The sequence below is a fragment of the Cynocephalus volans genome, chromosome 1, assembly GCF_027409185.1.
Source record: "Cynocephalus volans isolate mCynVol1 chromosome 1, mCynVol1.pri, whole genome shotgun sequence".
Classification (NCBI taxonomy): Eukaryota; Metazoa; Chordata; class Mammalia; order Dermoptera; family Cynocephalidae; genus Cynocephalus; species Cynocephalus volans.
Genome location: NC_084460.1, coordinates 295,137,115 through 295,155,857, shown reverse-complemented (window position 1 = coordinate 295,155,857; position 18,743 = coordinate 295,137,115). Strand labels below are relative to the sequence as shown.

General features: G+C 44.6%; 2 protein-coding genes across 2 annotated transcripts in view; both read right to left on the bottom strand.

The window, feature by feature from the left end:
• The window catches only part of ATG16L1 (autophagy related 16 like 1), a 40,201-nt gene extending 38,567 nt beyond the window's left edge, over nt 1-1,634 (bottom strand). The window contains exon 1 of the mRNA XM_063079296.1: nt 1,368-1,634. Coding sequence (XP_062935366.1) covers nt 1,368-1,479 — 112 coding nt within the window. The 5' untranslated portion in view covers nt 1,480-1,634. The remainder of the gene's footprint in view (nt 1-1,367) is intronic.
• INPP5D (inositol polyphosphate-5-phosphatase D) overlaps nt 1,501-18,743 on the bottom strand; it is a 145,893-nt gene continuing 128,650 nt past the window's right edge. Inside the window, exon 27 of the mRNA XM_063086843.1 lies at nt 1,501-1,833. Within this exon, the coding sequence (XP_062942913.1) occupies nt 1,501-1,833 (333 nt within the window). The remainder of the gene's footprint in view (nt 1,834-18,743) is intronic.

The window sequence follows — 18,743 nt, the reverse complement described above, 5'->3', positions numbered from 1 at the left end:
TGGGGCTTCCTGTGTGCTTGGCTTTCAGAAACAGCACTGGTCTGCTTGGGCACTTAGAGCATAGGGAATTAGCACAAAATTGGCATGGCACCCTCTTTCTTTCTAGCTTTTTTATGAGGATGGGTTCAAGATGAAGGGCCGTGAAATCTAAGAAAGGTCATTTCTTGAGTGATTCAGTGAGAAAATCAAATGCAAAAGTTAAGCACCATGAAACCTGAGTTCGAATCTCAACTCCACCATTCATCTGTGCGACCCCAAAGAAGTTACTTAATCTTTCTTGGCCTCAGTCTCCTCAAGCGTAAAAAGGGCAATAATAGGATTTGTTTAATAGAATTTCAGGGAAAACAAAATGAAATTACATAAGCTAAATATTTACCACAAGACTCAAATTTGTCTGAACATCAGAATCATTTGGGGAGCATCAAAAAACACTCATTACTTGTGTTCTACCTCCACATGCTGTGATTTAGTTGGTCTGGGATGTAGCTTGGGCTCTATAATTTTTTAAAGATCCCCAGGTAATTCTAATGTGCAACTAACTTTGGGAACCACTGACTTAGCACAATCAGAATTAAATAAATGGCAACTATTATTTTATTGAATTCCCTCACCAACATATCTGGGAGACTCGTCAGGTTTAGTTCAAGGAGCACATGGGCCCTTAGGGTCGAAGAGTGACTATTTCCTCCCCAAAATATATAATTAGTTATGGTAAAATTGGGGAGGTGGAGTAGGGAAATGCTCACTACAACGTATCTAAGGGTACGAACATTCCTGTACCTTTAAGTTGCAAAGAGTGAGGGAGGAGAAAACCATCTCTTTCATATTGAAGGTTTTCAATAACAGCAAAGGCTATATCCCAACTAAAAAGTTACGTTAAGACTCAAAATGTGTAAAGCCAAAGAGCACCAAGGTGGAAAGTAAGGACAAGGGATCTGAGGAATCAAAGGCCACACATTCCACTACAATCAAAAAAAACAATGTTAGTTCTGCAAGTTAATGCTTAAAGGAGTCAATGCCCGTTTCACTGACAAGATCCCCTAAACGAGATGGTTCTGGAGCCTGCCTGGTTGAAGTACACCATTATTGTGTGAGCTGCCAGGACTTACAAAGCACTAACACGAACGATGCCTGCCCACAAAGAACACACAATTTATCAGGGAAAACCCTCCACGATCATCCGCAAAGAGAAAATGAAAGGAAGAAAGATCTAAAAAAGGCGTGGGACGTCCGAGGCCCCGGGTACCCGGGGCGGCCGCCGTGCGCTCGGGCGGCGCCGGGGGCTCGGCCTCCGGTTCCCGCAGGTGCCCCGCGTGCTTCTGCAGGGCCCACCCGGCCCGCTCCCGGCCCGCACAGGCGCCGCTCACACTGCAGGATGATCTCCTCGAACGCCTGCCTCTGCAGCCGGTCCCGGCGCCTCAGTTCCTCCGAGATGTGGCGCTTCCAGCGGGGGAAGTCGGCGGTCCGGACGCCAGACATGTCGCTCGCTGCCCCGGCGCTTCAGGGCCGCCAATCGGAACAGAGGCTGGCAGCCGCGGCCCGCAGCATGAGGCGACCAGGGGGCGCGGAAAGGCCGGCAGCCCCAGAGCTCACCTCCACGCACTGCCCGCCCTCGAGGCCATCTGGGCCGGTCTTCCGGCTCCTGCCGGAAATGGCTTTGGCGTGGGCCGGAAGGCCCGCCTCCTCACCCCACGCCTTGCGCCGTGCGCACGCACGCGACCGCTGGGGCGCTCGCTTGGGACGCTTGTTAGTGGTGTCTGCTCCGAGGTCGGAAGCGTCGTGGAGCAGAGAGGCGACCGCTGGGAGGCATCCTAACCGCGCAGGAGGCCCAGCCTTGTGCGGGAAGCAGGCGAGAGAGGGAGCTCTCCCGCCCGCTTCCTTAGGTTTCTTTTGCTGCTTTTCGTATTTTCCTTCTTGGCTGCTCTTTTCTTCATCTCCTCAGAAGTGGGGTTCGCTCCCCCGTAGTAGCAGTGTGGCTGTGGATGAGTGACAGCCTTCCTAAGCCTCAGTTTTCTCATCTGTAAAATGGGAACAGAAATACCACCTACCTCACAGTGTTGTCTGAGGATTAAAAGGAAAAACCTATGTATGTAATGCAGTTAGCACCGTGCTTGGCGCACCGTTAGCCTAACTTTACTGACACCCCCGATTTTCTTCCAAGGCCTACCCAAAGTCTTGTTGCTTTAACAAGAGCATCCCACAGACCTTGGAACCAGGTGTTTTGTTTTGCTTTGATTTGTTGTTTTGCAGTGAAGTGGAATGCAAGCAGGAGCTAAAGAGAGAGAGATGTGAGTAGTGTATCAGAGTTTGTCTGTGTTTATCATTAGCATCCTAGAAATTATGACCTAACAGTAAATGGGTCCTTAGAAGGTAATTTAATGCCAGTAGATGTTGAAAGGGGGAGGTGGAAGACGCACAGGCTCCTGAGAAAATGGCATCTGTCAACAGCTCAGTAGAATGGAAAACCTGGGTCTGTGATGGAATTGTCTGAGCTCCATCTGCCTTTAACAGGAGTATGAATTTACTGCATGAAAATGGAACTGGACAAAGTAGGAGGCCAGGGGAGAGGAATGTCAGAAACTGCCTTCTCTTCCAGTGCGTCTCAAGTCCAGAGGAAGATCCTTCAGAGATAGGTAAGAAGAAAGCTTTTCCTCTGCCATGGAGCTGAGGAGGAGGATAATCTGGCTTCTAGAGATATTTTGTTGTCAGTAAGTATGGAGTGACCTGAAGTCGTTGGAAGGACCCATGGGAATTAGAACTATAAGTGACTTCCTCACACACTGAAGAAAATGAAGAAGCAAGTTTGAAAGTCACCAAGAATGTAACAATGGCCCCAACCCCAAAAGACCATAACATCACAGTATCAAATCTGGATAGCTGAGCATGCTGTTTTCTAGATAATATTATGATTAAAATATGTTTACAAAGTTGCCCAACCAGCAATTCCACTTGCAGGAATTTATGCCGAGAAATATTTGGACACATGTATATATACAGAAAGTTTTGTAATAGCATTATTAATAGTAGTGGAAAGTTGGAAGCAATCTATATTTCCAACAAGGGATTGGGTAAAGTACTATCTATTTATTGTTGAAAATTATTCCTAGTAAAAGCAGGATACAGTATAAATCCAATTTATGTAAAATGAGTGTGTCCCTAACTCTTCATAGACAAATATTTGTTGAATGAAGTATTTCCTTTTTTTTTTTTTTTCCCTTAACATTTAAACTTTATTTTTTTAAAGATGACCAGTAAGGGGATCTTAACCCTTGACTTGGTGTTGTCAGCACCACGCTCTCCCAAGTGAGCGAACCGGCCATCCCTATATAGGGATCCGAACCTGTGGCCTTGGTGTTATCAGCACCACACTCTCCCGAGCGAGCCACGGGCCGGCCCTGAGTGAAGTATTTCTAAATTAAGGATACTTCCACAATGCTATGGGCCATAAACTCTTCTGAGTCTTTCACATGTTATAACTCACTTACTTCTCACAGCCATCCTACTCATAAAGGATATTGTTAGTTACTGTTAGTGTCTTCATCCCCATTTACAGATGAGGAAGCTGAGGCATGGAGAGGTTAAGTAACTCGTCTGAGGATGCTGGACTGGTAAGTGGCAATTTGATTCTAGCATCTGTGACCCTAACTCCATTATTGTCCAGCCTCTGTTCCAGCTGACATTGCAGTTTGGCTCAACTAGACTACATAAAACAGAATAATTTAAAATGATATGTAATTCATTCCTAAATTAGCCAATAGGGACAGCTTCCTGGTAAAGAGCAAAGTCAGTAACAGGGAAGCTTCAGGTGTGTTCACAGGCCCTGAGGGGAATGACTGGATGGGGGATGAGTAAGAGGAAGCAGGAGGAAATAAGGTCTTCTGAATATTCTGGTGACAGATAATGGATCTTAAGAGTCTTTGTTCTGGTAAGTAATGAGTGTCTAAAGGATTCAGCATGCTTTGCTGGGAAGCAGCATCTGTGAAATGGATTCTGACCTCCTATAATGGATGTAAGATGAGTGTAGAATATTCCAAGATTCTTGTAGCAATATATTAAACAGCACAAGTTTGCTCACAGGAAGAGTAGAAGAGGCATCACTTATCAAAGAACGTTCTTTATGGAAAGTTTAGTTTCACTGAAACAGAGTACCACCAGCTTTAATGTAACTGCATTTCCATGGCAGCATTTCCATTGCTAAAAACTTTGAGTTCTCACCTTCTTCATTGATATCTGCACATCTCAACTGTGAGATCCTCTAGTTATGCTCCAATTTGGAAGAATTCAAGGTCCAACCTTCAGTTATCCTGTTTCTTCTTTTCCTTGCCCCATTGATCTTCCTGATTTCCTTTATCTTTCAATCAGCAAGTGAAAAAAACAGTTCAGTCCCAGGTGGGCTGGGCACAGGAGGGAGCACCACATGGGATACAAACACACCCCACGCTTGGATCCTGACATCATGGAGCTTGCTGTCTAGGAAGGGAGATCTGGACATGTATTATTATTATTATTATTTGAACATGTATTATTGATGGATGTAAGGAATGTAAGGTACAAACAGCCGGCCAGAAGGTAGTACCAAGGGCTTTGATTCTCTTGTTCTTTTATTCTCTAGTTTTTATTTATTTTTTAAATATTGTTTTATGTTTTTTAAAAAATTTTTCACTTTCTTTATTTCCAGTCCTTTTCAGCTCTTCCCAAAATTATATCACTAAAAGTGAAAATAAACTAAGTTAACTGTGTCAACTGTCTACTGTATAAACCTAGTAGCTGCCTGAGTAAACCAAAGCATAATCAAGAAACCTACCAACGCAGGTTTTCAGATCCCTCCAAACATCATTTTTTTTTCTAAGACTAGTCAAGTCCAATAGTGAGAAGCAGGGAAAGAATAGAACAAGAAGTTCGATCCGCAACTGACTGTGAACAGCAGCTGAGATAACTCACTACCATCAGACCAGCCCCAAACTTTTTTTATATAACAATAATGATCCTCCCTTATAGGCACACATCACTGGACATTTTTACCCCTCCGTTTTTCTTTGTAATCTTAGTGTTATGACTTTCATACATGTATGCACACTGCAGGAAATTTTTGTTATAAAGAATCTCTGTGCACACAGGTTAAATCATATGCAGGTCATGTCATTCACTCCATATGTATGTTGACACTCAGATTTCATATTTTTAAATTGTCTGAGGCGGTGTTATCCTTATACTCCAATACAAGCATTTTAGTAACATTCAACTTTCTTAGAGGAGGTTCTTGTTATCTTCTCCATATACTGGCAGCTGGAGTGTCTGGAATGCTGACAGAGGATTCAACGTGGCACTTCTAACAACTGGGAATAGGATCCCTGGTAGGGGTGTGGGCTCTCTCCCTTGGTTTGTTTCTTTGATCTTTAAAGAGGTGATAAAATTTCCCCTAGGCACTACTGCCTTCTCCCACTAAGAATAATAATTAACATTTATTGAGTGATTTTTACATGTCAGACATCGACATCTTATTATTTTATTATTTATTTTACATGTCAAGCATTGACGGATCAACTTTTCAATTCTCACAACATTGAGAAATAGGTACTATTAATATTTCCTTTTTACAGATGAGTAAATTGACGCAGAAGTCAAGTAACTTGGCTGATGTCACAGAGTTAGTAATAGGCAGAGCTGGGATATAGTCAAATAAGACTGGTTTAACCATGACACGGGCTGTGAATAAGACTGGTTTAACCATAACACGGGCTGTGTGTCAGGCTACAGGGTTGAGGCTGTTTTTTTTCGGTTGAGGTAGTGTATCAGAATGCTTTTGACTGCAAGTGCAATATGAGCTACTTTAAGGGAAAAGAAGGGGTTATTGTCTGGATTTGGGGTGCTGCACAGACTTGGAGCAGGGATGTGGCTGGACCCTAGGATGCAGATCCTGTCAGAGTGCTCAGCCCTTTGCATCTGCTTCCCCCGTAAATCACTGTTTCCTTTCTCCCTTGCCGGGTGGCCCAGCTCTTTATATTTCCCAGTTCTCTCATCCTCGTGGTGAAGACATGGCTCCTCCAACAGCTCCTCAGTACAAGCAAGCAGCTAAACCGAGCTGTTATCTCTGAGGTCCAGTTCTGAATTCCTGGGAGTGGATTCTGATGGACCAACAGGTGCCCATGCCTAACAATCGATGTGGCAAGGGGCGGGTCAGTCTTCCAGGATGGCTCCCTCTGGATGGAGGGGAAGGGAAGTTCCCAGATGAAAAGACATGTAGAACACATCTTCTGTTTGAGCTACCCAGCACCTTTCCCCCAATTCTTTTGGTTATGAAGTATGAGGATATGCATCTGTATCTGTTAGTGTCCACATCCGTGTCTCCTGAAAAGGTCAGTCTGAAAACAATGGAGCAATCCCACAGGGAGAAGTATAGATGAGAAGCCAAGGGCCTGATGGATTAGAGTCCCTGGTTCCAGCCACTTCTGGAATTAGCCCAACCCTATTCTCCTCCCAGGACTTGAGCCAATGCATTCCTGCATTTCACTAAGGCTAATTTACTGTGGGTTTTTATTTTCACTTGCCACCCAAGACTAAGACCGCTGGGCAAGCCCAAGAAAGGACTAGGGCTGGGCAGACAAAATGGTGGTCACTAAGTCATGCTTTTCCACTTTAAAATATTGACAGAGGGGGGAAGGTCAACCCACCACCCTCCTTTCTATGTACTTCTGTGTTAACCAGCAATCCAAGTCCAAACTTCCTGAGAAAAATTTCTTGATCTGAGATCTTATGAACTTCTAAACAGTTTAAGCTCTGTTCTAAATAGTAATATCTATTGGTGAGAGAAATTCTGAATTTTTAAAAAAATCATAACCCTAAAGTTACCATTAGAAATGTTAGTATAGACCTAGAATATTAGAAAATACTTTTCTTGCCACATGTTAGGATTATTTTCTCTTTTTTCCCTAAACAGAAAATGAAGGGACACCATTTCAAAAAGCACTGTGCAAATGACTCATGAGATATTAATAGCTCTGCAGGGTGTCTAACCAATACTGCATTCTCATGCAGGAGAGGCAGAAAGCACACAGTGGGATAGGATTCTGATTCGATAAATAAATAAATAAATAAATAAATATTGTATGTCATGAGATACGGTTCTATGCTTAGGTGTCAAGCTAACATTTTATCTTTTAAAAAAGGCCTAAAATTGAAACAGCTATTTGCTGAACTCACTGTGCAAATCCAAATGCCCAGACACTTTGCCTTCGGGAGGCTGATCCACAAATAAAAAGGGCACAGCTTCCTACAGAGAGGAGACTCCAGGACTGTCCCCTGTGCATGGTGCGTGGCTTCCCATGCACTCCAGCTTTTTGTCCTGAACCTCTTCTTTCCAATAAGGAAAATTTTTCTATCCCAAAGTATACACGGGACCTCAGTCTCTTATTAAGCTTCCCCACAGCGAACGTTTCATTAGAAATCCTTGTATCTTCCTTAATTTTGTCGAAGAGTACTTATGAGTAAATGGCTTCTCCAATTACCAGGGTAACCCTGGCACAGCCCTCATTCTACTGGAAGTGTGGGGCACGGCAATCCAGTCAAGGGAAAAATGGTCTAGCCTACGACGCACATGTAAGATCTTGGAAGATGTTCACTCGTCCTTCCCTTTATGTTCAAGTGACCTAGCCCACTCCTCACAAAGTCTGCAACAAGATGGAGATTCAGGAATGGCTTCTTTGGTCTTCCCAACTTGTCCCCAAGATCTCCCGTGGGCCTGGGCCTTGGGGATGCACCACGTGATCCCACCCTGGTGGGTGGAATAGCCACATTCTCTCCCTGCACAATCTCTCCCTCTTTCTCTTCATCCTCCCTGTATTTTCTTTAGTTCTCTTTACCTATCTTCCCTCAAGTCCCTGTCTCATTGGGGTTCAACATGATCTGCACGCCTTCAAAGTTAAGGTTGTCAACCATTCTCTTCCATCCATTCCCTTAGTTAGGGGTGTGTGCATTGGAGGCAAGAGAAAGTGACCTTTATGGTCTGGTCAGGAAGTGGGCAAGGATCTAAAAGACAATCAGCTCTTTGATTCTTGCTAGTGACTCTCCTGTGCCTTATTAAGCTACAAGAATATCTTTCTTTTGGCATGTCTTGACTTCTATAATAGAAGCCCAGCCCCCACACCAAACCCATTACCTTAACCTTAAAAGTTACCAGCTTCAGGGGGAGAGGATGGAAGGAAAAGGGGAACACGCATCCTCTCATGCAAACTGGAATAAGTAAGATGTAGACTACAGTTTTGTGAACCTGAGCATCAATGAAGTAATTATTAATGGAAATTGGAACACAAGCAGCCTGAAGTCAGCATTCTTGTGTCAGCAGTGTTTACTCATTGTAAAAGTTAGGATGACTTCAGCTGAAAGCAACAGAAATCTTAACCTGTAATTTATTTGTTTTTTATTTTATTTTATTTTAAAGATGACCGGTAAGGGGATCTTAACCCTTGACCTTGTGTCAGCACCACATTCAGCCAGTGAGCTAACCGGCCATCCCTATATAGAGATCCAAACCCCTGGCCTTGGTGTTATCAGCACCGCACTCTCCCGAGTGAGCCACGGGCTGGCCCCTTTTGACCTGTGATTTAAACCTGGGGTTAGCAACATATGGCCTGCAGGCCAAGTCCACATGGCCACCTCTTTTTGCACAGCCCTTGAGCTAAGGAGAGTATTTATATTTTTTAATGTAAAATGTAAAAAACACTATTAGCATTTTGGGGAGAAGAGTTGCTTGATTTTGCCTCTTTGCCTGCATAGCCTAAAATATTTACTATCTGGCCCTTAACAGAAAATGTACTGGCCCCTAGTTTAATCCTAAAGATGTTTATTATTTCAGATAACAGAGAGTCCCAAGCAGGGTGGACGTTAGGGCTGGTTGTGGGTACAACCGGTGGACTACCCTGTGCCACCAAGTACCTCAGTTCTTTCCATCTCTCTGCAGTGCCCTGCTTAGTGATGGCATCTCCCTCGAGCTGGTGGCAAATGACTGCAGTCACTCCAGGCATCATGTGCAAATCCAAAAATGACCTGAGGAAGCAGACTGTCTTAGGAACATGAAAACTTTTTCCAGAAGGCCCCAGCAGGCATCCTCTCACATCTGAACTGGCCAAAATAGAGTCGTGTTCATTTTGGCAAGGGGAGAGACATCAACATTTAGACTCATCTGATCCACCCTTGGGCTGGGGGTATGAGGTCAGCTTCTCCTGAGGCTTGCAGTTGAGGGGGAGAGGACTGGGTACCAGTGGTAGCTGTCTCCAAAGTTTCCCCTCACCCCAGTAGGCCGTTCCATGACTCCTGGAAGTCCCTGCTTGAATTGAGTCTGGGCTGCTCCTGTTAACTAATAAAATGTGGTGGAAGTGTTGCTGCATAGGTTTCAAGGCCAGGTTATAAGAAGCCTTGCAGCCTCGATCTCTTGGACTTCTTGCTCTGTGGGAAGCCAGCCACCACATATACAGCCTGACTATCTGGAGACCACCATGCTATGAGGAAGCTCAAGCTAGTCGTGTGGAGAGGCCATGTGAAGAGAGAGAGGGAGAGTTGCATGGCCAGTTGTAGCTGTTCCAGCCTTCCCAGCTGAGGCAGCAGACTTGAGAATGAAGAGGCCATCTGGGATGTCAGCTCTGTGCAGGCTTCAGATGACCCTAGCCCCCAGCTGCCATCTGACTGCAATCCCATGATAAACGCCAGGCAAGAACCACCCAGCTGAGCCCAGTCAGCCACAGAATTATGACAGAGTATAATAAATTGTTGTTTTAAGTTTTGGGGTGTTTCATAGTACAAAGGTAGATAACCAGAATGATACCTGAACAAAACTGGGGTTCTTTCAGGAAGCAAGAAGCCAGAAATGCCTGCTGCGTAGACTACCAATGGTGTCCCCTTCACTCTGCTGGAAAAGTATTCATAGAACACCACATTATTATCAGAAAACTGCCCGATGAGTGTAGAGCCAAAGCAATGTGAAGGCATTAAGGTAAGATAACTTGATACTGTTAGAGTGTGGTACATTTTTTCTAACTCAGGCCTGAGTGGGGGGAGACAGAATTCAGTGTCTGGAGCAATCATGGGTGGAGTCAGCATCTGACCAGTAAAGATCACAGAGAACCAGGAATGAGCAGAGGATGCTGGCTATGGGCAGAGAAAGGAACAGGTGGGCAGAAGGAAATGTTTCAGAAAGGCCAGGGCCCAGGAGGAGCCACCCTCTGCAAGACAGCCCTGTTCTCAGCTCCATGTAGTTGAGGCCTGGCTGAACTCTTCCTCAGCCTTACGTTGCTCTGTCTCCGTTTGTAACTAGTTTCTCTTCCTTGTAAGCAGAGAGCCTTAACTGAAATTGAAATTTACTGTTTTAGAACAGAAAGCCCCTTAGATGTAATTTTATGTCAGAGACCCAAAGCAGGACATTCCCACCCCGTCCTGTGCCTTTGCAAGATCTGAGGAAAAGAACCTCTGCGTTTCCTAGAAGGAGGACCAAGAGCTGCTACTCCAGTCCTAGGTGGGGAATCAGGAGAGGGACTATTAGCAGAAGGAAAGTGGCTTAGCTGAGCCATTTCTTTCTTTTTTTTTTTTTAATTCTGAAGAAATATTTACTAAATGAAGACAGGTAGTAGGTGAGATTAAAAATCATCATCGGGACAATACTGTATTTCTGAATGGTTCATTTTCTTTTTTTTAATTGATTCATAATTGATTATACTTATTTTTAGGATTCAATGTTGACATGTGTTGATCAAATCAATATTACTAGCATATATATCGTTACAAATTATACTTATTCTTTATGCCCCTTGTCCAATATCTCCCCTCCTCCCCCGTCTAATTACCTAGATTTCTTCTATCCTTCTGAAAGAGTAATGGCTACTCTGTCGATTTGTTGCCTAGATGATCTGTCCAATACTGAGAGGTGTGATCAGGTCCCCCAGTATTATCATAGAGCAGATGCTTCGTCTGTCACTCTAGAATGGGCTTTGTGAAGAGAGACGTCCTATTCTTTTCTTTGGTCTCTGCTGGTGACTCTCCTTGTGTCAGTGCACTCCAGTGGCTGGTGGACCATCTGCATGGTCGTTGTGACATCTAGCCACTTTTATGGCAGCCGTGGTTACTGTGATGGCTGTGGTGGACCACCCACATGGAGGTGATGTTTTTGGCATGCTCCTTGGCATTGGCAGTGTACCTGGTTGTTGGGGGTTCCGGTTCCTGGCTCTATGCCTCAGGACCCCGGGCGGGCCCCCGAGGTGCTGGCAGTGTGCCTGGTTGTGTGTGTGTCGGGGGTCCAGTCCCTGGCAGCTGAGCCATTTCTTAAGGCCCTGGTTGACACTACAGTGTAGGGACCTGCCCACACTCCCCACCAAACCCCATGGTAACCTCTTGTGCAAGGGCCCAGAGGGCAGGTCTCTGGCATTGGGGGTTAAGTGGGATATTTTCCTTCCTCCACAACAGTCTTACCTTCCCATTTGTCATGATTTCACAACATCTCCAAGATTAGTAGGTGGGCATTTGCTTTACCTTTGGGTATCTAAAAAGCCCATTTCTGTTTAATTTTCCCAAGGTAAACAGAGTCAGCTCAAAGGTGCCACCTCTAGAAACTGAGAACTGCCAGCAACCATTTAAGCAGCTTTCCTGCCCCAATTAAAAAAGAAAATACTTAAATCTCCTTTTGGGTGAATGCTTGTTCCAAGGCCGAAGCTATTTTTTTTTAATTTTTAAAAAGTTTTTTGGTGGCTGGCTGGTGTAGGGATCCAAACCCTTGAACTTGGCATTGCTCTTTAACCAACTGAACTAACTGGCCAGCCCCGAAGCTTTTTTTTTTTTTTTTTTTTTTGTCTTTTTCGTGACCAGCACTCAGCCAGTGAGCGCACTGGTCATTCCTATATGGGATCCGAACCCGCGGCGGGAGAGTCGCCGCGCTCCCAGCGCAGCACTCTACCAAGTGCGCCACGGGCTCGGCCCTCGAAGCTTTTTTTTTAATAGAGTGAATGCTTTATCTGAAAAATAAAGTATCCATTGATGCTGACTCTATTCTAGTTGAGAAAGAAGAAAACTGTAATTGGGGTTGATTTTTAGTGAGTAAAGTTCAAAGAGAAAGAGTAGCAAGAGATGTCAGAGAATTTTGAAAGTGATTGTTTTGAATTTTGAGTTTTTGATTTAGAAAATATAGTAGTTATTAACATGGCTCCACACTAATGGCTAAAGAATCCAGCAAAAAGTAAGTGATGTGCCTTTATCCCCAGGAACAGGGAGAAGCTTTTGGAATCTACTGGAAACATGATCCAACTTTCAAAAGCATATGAAATTAACAATTCCAATTATGCCAGTATTTAATTCCCAAAATGCCAGTATTCTATTTGTTGGACCGTAGGTTATATGTGATGGAAGTTTTTCTTGTGTGATAAAAAGTTAAACCAAAGAGAAATTTTGAGAGCATCTATTGCTAGTTTACCCAGGTAATCCCTCTCTCTCCCTCTGCCATCCATTCTAGTCTGCTATAAATCCCTAAGGCTGGTTTCATAGACTTTTGCCACCCTGCATTTCAGATGCCTTTGGTAGAATAGAGTCCTAGCAGGAACCCTTGAAGTTCAAGGATTAGGAAGATATCAAAGTCTCTAATGGGAGAGAATCAAGATGGCAGAACAGACAGTCCCCAGCATCACTTTCTCCCACACTCGACCAATTTACAACTATTAGAAAAGCAAAGACTGCCAAGCTGGGGCTGCGAGAGCTCAGAGGAAGAGGAGGAGAGACCTACAAAGTGCATGAAGGCAGGACAAGCTGCGATGAGGAAAAGAACAGACCTCTCTGACTGTTTTGAGCCCCGGCCATTTCAAGGCTGACCCTGGTGAGCACATGGAGCAAGAGCTGGCAAAAACCTCAGTTGTGCCCTTCCTATGAAGTTGCTTGGAGACTGACAGGGTTCCTGTGGACCCACATAGGAGCAAGGGGCCACAGACAACTGAGAAAAGGAGCCACTCAGAGGTAGGTGAGTCACCTCAAGGGACGAGCTCATGGTCTGTCCCATGGGAAGTATTCGGAATGTGGGCAGTGGGGGAGACGAGCCCACTGAGGAAACATTGGGGCACAGCATGGACAGCTGATCTGCCCTTCAGTCAGTGCAGGCCCACTCTGTGTAGACTGGTCAGGAATATAGAACTGCAAGGGGTACAGTCTGCTGAAAAGACTTAGGCCCAGACCAGAGTTTCCACAAAACCCAGATATATCAGACCTCACAAGACCTAGAAGTGCTTACAAGGTCAACAATTAAAACCTGAGCTGCACAAAAAGCCTTCCCCAGAGAATCAGCAGAAAAGCAACAAATCAGCTCAACCACAGGGCTCAAGTGCTGGTCCCCACAGAAAGTTCTCCCACTTTAGAAGCAAAAGATAACAAATTAGTTCCCGTGCAGAGTTTCAGTGGTGGGGATAGCTAATAATCCAACATAGAACTGAAAGAAAAAACAAAAACCCCATGGATCAGAGACAAAGTTCTGATATTAACCAGTAAAGGTCTAACACCACCAAAAAGCACCTATAAAACCTAAAAGAGCCAGAAGCCCCCTGGGCTCCCAAGCTGGGGTGGGATGGGGAGCTGAGGGCCTCAGCCATGCCCCCTGACATCCACATCTAGCCCAGAGACAACTGAGCCACCACCAGAAACCCCCCAGGCTCCTGAGCCAGAGTGGGGGGAGCCCACAGGCCTTAGCTATGTTCCCCCACCCTCGCCCCAGCTCCACCTCCACCCCCTCCCCCACCCACTGCTCCACATCTTTGAATATAAAAATAATTAATTAATTAAAAAATAAAAACATCTAGGCACGTACATGGGATCTTCCACTTCACATTTCCACCCATGTTCTAGAATGCTCACTTAACTACATTTTCACCAGTTTTGTAGTACACAACAACCAAAAAATCCTTGCTAGTCTGATAGATGACCATAGTATCTGACTGTTTTAATTTGCATTTCTTTGGTAAAATTCAAGATTTCTTCATACTTTTGTTATTCATTGTTTGTTCTCTTTTGGGTAACATCTGCCTAAATCCCTTGCCCATTCTGTCTGGGCAAGAAATAAACAATTACCTGTGAATTGATCTGGGGGTAAGGCTAGTAAGGGATGATTTTTTAAAATACCTTTTCTCTGGACTTGTTCAAGACATCTTTGTCAGGCAGGAAGTGGGTGTGGACGTGGTCACTGGACTTCTGAGTGTATGTACATTAGTAAGCATCCTTCCAGGCAGTAGTGAAAATTCTTCCCTGCTGCTTATGAAGCATCGTCATATCTGAGTGTTTCCCATCTCTTAGCATTTCCATATCTTTGGATGAAAAGCTCTGCTAACTAAGGTATCATAGAGGTGGTCACAATTTTCCCAAGCTGAGACTTCTGTGGAAGAATAAAGACAAGTTATTTTAGAAGGTGTAGGGAAAATAGAGGAAAATGGTCGGGGCTCCCTCAGATGTTTGGAATCTTGCTGAGCATTTGATGTAAATATGCACGTGTGCCCAGGTGTTCCTTGGTTATTGTCTCATGTAATTGTGCATGTGCACCTAGGTGTTCCTGGGTTGTCTGACTTGCACCCAGGTGTCCTGGGTTATTGGACTTAAGTATAAAGGATGAGTGGCTCAGACCCACCAGCCCCCGCCCCCAAGGTTACCCCAGGTGGGGGCCATGGGGAGGCCACTACAGCTGCTGGAGTCTGTTGCTGCAAGCTATTGCTGCCAGGGTCCCTGGGACCCTCTGGGAGGCCACCACTGCTGTTGCTAGAGGCTGCTGTAAGCTGCTGCTGCTGCTGCTAAGGACTGAGTTCATGTCTCTGCCAATGGCTCTTGGGATCTTTCCCAATTACCTAGCTCATGGACCTGTGTGTGAGGGGTCTGGTGACCAGCCAGGCATGTGAGGAGTCTGGTGACCCAGACTGGCATGTGAGGGGTCTGTGACTGAGATTGTACAATGGGTTTGAACGGTCTGTGGACCCTAGCTTTAGCCCTAGCCCAACAATTGGCTATGTCAGCAGGATTCTGACAATTGCCCTAGCAATACAGAAGGTCAAGTAGAAGTCTGGTAATTCCTCAAGCAGCAAAACTGTATAGGGTGGGATAGCTTCTAAGCAACTGCACAGAGCACAGTGTCATGATGCCTTTGCATTCATGGGACCAAAAATCACATTCTCCCTGCATTCCTGGAGGAAGTGGTATCCCTCCTGTAGGCCCCAAGTCATCCCTGGTAGATTGGCTAGAACCCTTTTATGCCACCAATTTCTTGGGGCTCTTGACCTCATCCTATCTTTGAGTCAGGAACCCTCTGAGACTTAATTAATTCAATAAGCCTTTATGAAGTGCCTATTATATGCCAAGTACTATTATCCTAGGTGCTAAAGCTACATCAGTATCTCTGTCTTTAGCTTCCCTTCTAGTTGGAAGACACAGGTGATAGAAAAATAAAAACCATATACTAAAGGAATAAATTATATATTAGAAGGTGACAAGTGCTATGAAAAAAAAAAGCAGAGCTGGGTAAAGGTGATGGGGAGTGCGTGGGGGTGCAGTTGGTACATAGACAGGGTGGCCATTGAGAAGGTGAGATTATAGCAAAGATCTGAAGGAGGTGAGAGAATATCTAGAAGGTTATCTGGGGGAAGAGCATTCCAGGCAGAGGACCAGCTAGAGCAATGGCTCTGTAGCAGGTGTAGCAGGTGCAGATGAGTTCCTGCCCGGATTCTCTGTAGCAGTGGTGCACCTGTCCCTCTGTTGTAAAAGATGTTGGCTGCTAAAGGCTCACACCTGTCTCCCCTTCTCTGGAGGATAGCCCTTGACTGACCTGAACTGTCTCCTCTCCTGAACATGCCTGGGAGAGAGCTAATGCCTGACCGACAGGGGTGGGGCACAGGTGCCCATTCCCCTGGCCTCCGAGCAGGACAATCTTCGTGATGCAACATACACTACAGAGCTCCCTATGGGAGCAAGTTGACACTAGAATCCTTGCACAAGAATCCTAGTCTCATGCTCTGCATCCAGAGAACCCAGCCCAAGTCAGCCCTAAGACTAGAGCTTGCCTAAAAAACAGCAGAGAAGCCATTGTGGCTACAGCATGACTCTCCAGGAAATGTACACATATATGCAACTATTTGCATACAATTCTGCCCAAGTCACAGCAGCTCCTGGGACCCCCACCTAAGGGCTGACAACTCCACATATTGACTTCCTAAACCATCCATTTCTCCACAAAAGAGAAAAGGAGTGGACGGATATCTTAGATATAACTTTCTGTTTTCAGTTAAGAAAAGCTGCCTATTTGCGTTTTTCCAAAGCTGCTTTCCTGGGAAATTACTGAATCCATCTGCTATGGATTGAATTGTGCTCCCCCCAAATTCATATGTTAAAGCCCTAATCCTCATTATGACTACTTGGAGATAGGGCTTTCAAGAGGGAATTAAGGGTAAATGAGGTCATAAGGGGTGGAACCGTAATCCCATAGGATTGCTGGACTTAAGAGGAAGAGAGAAGGGGAAAGAGATTTTTCTTTCTCGCTCTCTCTGCCATGTGAAGACACAGTGAGAAAGCACCTGTGTGCTAGCTGGGAAGAAAGCCCTCACCAGCAACCCAGTCAGCTGTTACCTTGATCTTGGACTTCCAGCCTCCAGAACTATGAGAAATAAATTTCTGTTGTTTAAGCCATCCAATCTGTGGTATTTTGTTTTGGCAAGCTGAGCAGACTAATACACCATTAAAACTACAAAAGTCAGTTCTGAAACTTCTAGAGTTAGGTTTGCGAAGATCACTTTTCTGATCCCTTGGGAAACAGGTCCTTCGATGCTAGAACCCAGCTTCAGGGAAGCCAGAGTGTCCTTGGGCCATCGACAGAGGGTGTGAGAACCAGAGGCAAGCCAGGACCCAAGTTGCTTTTCTATTTTCATACCTAACCATAGGATGGAAGCATTTCAGTAACTGAAGATAGAATGAGGCAGACTTTTCATAGAATTTTAATCATTTCCTGTGTAGCTGCTATTCTGTGAATACAGAGGTAATCTCCTCTTGTGTAGAAAATTATTTCCAAGAGGCAGTTTTTTTTTTTTTAATGTAAAATGCTTAATCCACCTCTGCATATCCATAACCAAACTCTTGATGAGGAGTTGAAAAGAACGCATTTGGACTGGAGACATGGCTTGGGGACCTGGCAGCACTCTAGCTTTCTCATATTACCTTTGCCAAGGGCCCTGACCTCCCTGGACCTTGGTTTCTTCCTCTATAAAATACGCACAGGACCCACCCTACAGAGGAGTGAGGATCAAGTAGAGACCACAGAAGACAGTGCATTTTTATTTGGCCCCAAAGCATTCTTCAACCAGTTTTGGAGCCTCTCTGAGCAATCCTGAGAGAGGCAGCCTGCTGGGTTCGAGTGAATTTACCTTATCCCTGATTAGATTGCCATATGGCCAGCCCGAGAGAAGTTCGAGAGCTGGAGGAACATTCCTTAATCTCGGATACACACCTGTGTGTGCTCACAGGTGAGGGAATGGGCAGGTACAAATGAGGGGAAAGGTTTAGGGAAAGTGGGCTAGCTAATCCTCAACTAGCTACATCAGTATCCCCTGGGGAGTCACTTAACATGCATGTTCCCGGGTTCCACCTAACTGCCCCCACTCCCCAGCTACTGAACCAGATTCTCTCTGGGTAGCCTCAGAATCTGCATTTCTAAAATGGGCTCCTCGGGTGATTCGTATGCACACCTAAATTTGAGAAGCACAGGTCTGGTAACTAGATCAGACTTTATAGTCACTAACAGTTTACTGTAGATTTTATACCTAAGATGTAAGTAAATGTTTTGAATAGCCTGCTTGGAACAGCTTGCAGTTAAAAATTTATTCTCCATAACAATCATTATTCTTATGCTATTTATTGACAAAAAACTTAGAAGCTTATTGAATGTCATCTAGGATTAGTAATTACATTATGTAAAATATTCCTCTCGTCACATATTATCACTTACTCTTGTGTCCAATTAGGGTGATTTAAGAGGAATAATTGGAAACTCTTTTTACATTTATTCACTGAAAGTCGAGTAAGTAAAATATTAGGGAAGACACGTGGTAGTAGTTAGCATCTGGGCATAATCAAGACTATTGCATTGTGAGGTCCAAGGTTTGTTTTGCTGCTTGGGGTCTGAGGCCAAGATGCACAGCAAATTAAATGGCAACAAAGTATTTTGTAATAAAGGAAGAGCAAAAGTTTTCTTAAATTTAGCATTCTGACTTTGTTAAAAAATTTTATTCCAGTGCATAGAACATGCTGTGAAAAATCACAGAATGACATAAAACAACCTCTCTGTCATCTGGGAGTCTATATTTAGTGTCATATCTAAATGTTTTTGCACACCACTGGCACTGTGGGAAAGATTTTCCTTTTCATTATGCAACATTATGAACCAGAACCAAAAATTGAAGACAGCTAGTTTTAATATTTTTTGTTAACATCATATTGCTGGATGGTATAATGCCAACGGCAAGAGAAATGGGTGAAAAACCTGTTGTCTGTATGCTGCAGGATGAATAATAATTTCATGAGTGGAAGCACAGAGTGATCCTCAAAAAATATGAAATCTATGAAATACAGTATCTTGGGACAGCACTCAGTGACTGCAGGGAAACAGCGCTAACACTGGGTATCAGACCTGGCTCACCTCTCAGGTGCTGTCCTTTTGTGTCTTTGGAGGTAAGACTCTCAGAGACCAGTCACCGTGGGAAAGG